The 1983-nt window shown below is 49.6% G+C and overlaps 1 protein-coding gene across 1 annotated transcript; it reads right to left on the bottom strand.

Moving 5' to 3' along the window:
* Nucleotides 1-563: 563 nt before the first annotated feature.
* Nucleotides 564-1711, bottom strand: LOC140902864 (putative G-protein coupled receptor 33). The gene is made up of 2 exons (XM_073323447.2): nucleotides 1489-1711; nucleotides 564-1390 (listed from the first exon to the last, which is right to left on the bottom strand). Exons 1-2 carry the CDS (start codon nucleotides 1709-1711, stop codon nucleotides 564-566), a joined length of 1050 nt encoding a protein of 349 aa, XP_073179548.2.
* Nucleotides 1712-1983: the final 272 nt, after the last annotated feature.

Here is a 1983-nt window from a genome sequence, read left to right as displayed (position 1 = left end):
ACAAGCATTAGAGAAGAGCGAGATATTGCGACTGTAATACACAGACTCTTCTATAATATAAAAATTTTATATAAAATATAATATAAAATATAAAATCATTTATATTTTAAACCATTTGGAAATCTAGACCCATGATGAAACATTAAGGAAACAATTTGGAACCTGTTGGATTCTATGTGGTTTGAAAACACTGTAGAATCCAGTGATGTCCTAGATCCAGTTGGGAATCTAGAACGCATAGACTTTGAGTTTGAACACACTGAGCGGCTTACAAGAAATGAGATTCCAGAGCCAGCTAGTGACGTTGAATCCAAGAGAGTCAATTAGGTGAGAACACATTGAATGATGTCAAAGAAAGAAGATTCTGGAGCTGGCTACTGATCTGGTGCCATTGATGACCCATTGAGCTTGAAAAAATTGAGTGACCTAGAACTCATGGAATTCTGGAGAGAGAGCAGGGAATCTAGAATCTAGAACCTGGAACCCATTGGGATTTAGGACCAGTAGGAATCAAGGAACAAAGGGGATGCAAACTTTTCAACTCTCCCTCAGTCTGAGCATCTTCAGGCCATAACCTGTTTTGTGTTCTCGACCTCTGACCCCTGTCTTCCACTAGACTCAGAGACACTGCTGCCGAGATCGTCGACAAAAGCCGCTTTGACGAGAGTGAGAAGAGATGTCCTGAAGACCGGCCAGAACTTCTCCCCCACAAAGAGATAGAGGACGGGGTTGAAACCAGCATTGAAGCAGGACATGAAGATATGAGTGACAAAGAGGGCGCCTGATGCTGACTCTGTCACCTTCTTCTTGTAGAGCTTCAAGCCACGGTGGAGGTGGTAGGGCAGCCAGCCGAGGAAGAAGGAAACCACCACGGTCACCATGACTTTGAAGGGCTTCCCAGGCCATGCCAGCTTCTTCTCCTTCATCTTCAGCCCCACACAGATATAGCATTCTGTGATGGTGCAGAAGGGCAGCAGGAAGCCCAGCAAGAACTGGACTATGAAGACAGCTTGGTGGACCCATCTGCCCAGGTCCTGCATCTCGGCTCCATTCCAGTTTCCAGAGAGGGCATAATTATTGGTGCAGGTGGTTCTGCCCCCGTCCAACACCCGGGTCTCCCGGAAAGCCAGGTAGGGAGCGCTGACACAGAAGGAGGCCAGCCACATGCCCACAACCAGCTTCCCAGCCTGGGGCACGGTGCAGTGATTCCAGCACCAGATGGGGTGGTGAGTGAGGGTGTAGTAGTCCAGGCTGATGAGTCTGAGAAGGATGATAGAGGAGAACATGACCACAGAGATGCAAGTATTGAGGATCTTGCACATGGCTATGCCGAAGACCCAGTGGAAACCCATGAGGAAGGAGACAATGAAGAAGGGGATCAGCAGGGTGAGAAGGAGATGAGAAAAGGAGTACTTGTGGCACCTTAGAGACTGTCTCTAAGTACTCCTTTTCTTTTTGCAAAGACAGACTAACACGGCTGTTACTCTGAAAGGAGATGAGAGGAGACCAGGGAGAGGAACCAGAGCATGGTCACCATCCTCCTCACCTTCAGTCCCAGCACCCACAGGTACAGCCCATTCCCCACCACACCCACCAGGAAGGTGGGGAAGAGCAACACAGCAGAGGCCAGGTGAGCGGAGGTCATAGCTGCTGGGGTCTGGCTGGAATTTGCCCCAGCAGTTGGTGGGAGAGTCGTGTTGCCTCGGTCCATGGTGCCCTGGGGAGAGAGAAGAGGGGTTGGAAGGGATGACAGAATAGGGGAAAGGAGAAAACGGAAGAGCAGGAATGATGAAATAACAGAGGGGGTTAGGAACACACTATTGGACAGGAGGGATAGCAGACGTGCGAGGAGTGCGGAATGAGGACAGTCTGATAGGTCAAATACTCAGCTATGCTGAGAATGCCATGTCTCTGTGATCTGGATGATGGGCTGGCTCAGAAGGGTGGGGAATGGGACACGGGGCATTTCCCCCTAGCAGACGC

This window comes from Lepidochelys kempii, chromosome 24 (assembly GCF_965140285.1).
Source record: "Lepidochelys kempii isolate rLepKem1 chromosome 24, rLepKem1.hap1, whole genome shotgun sequence".
Classification (NCBI taxonomy): domain Eukaryota; kingdom Metazoa; phylum Chordata; order Testudines; family Cheloniidae; genus Lepidochelys; species Lepidochelys kempii.
The sequence above is the reverse complement of the archived record's forward strand: the minus strand, read 5'-3'. Positions and strand labels throughout refer to the sequence as shown.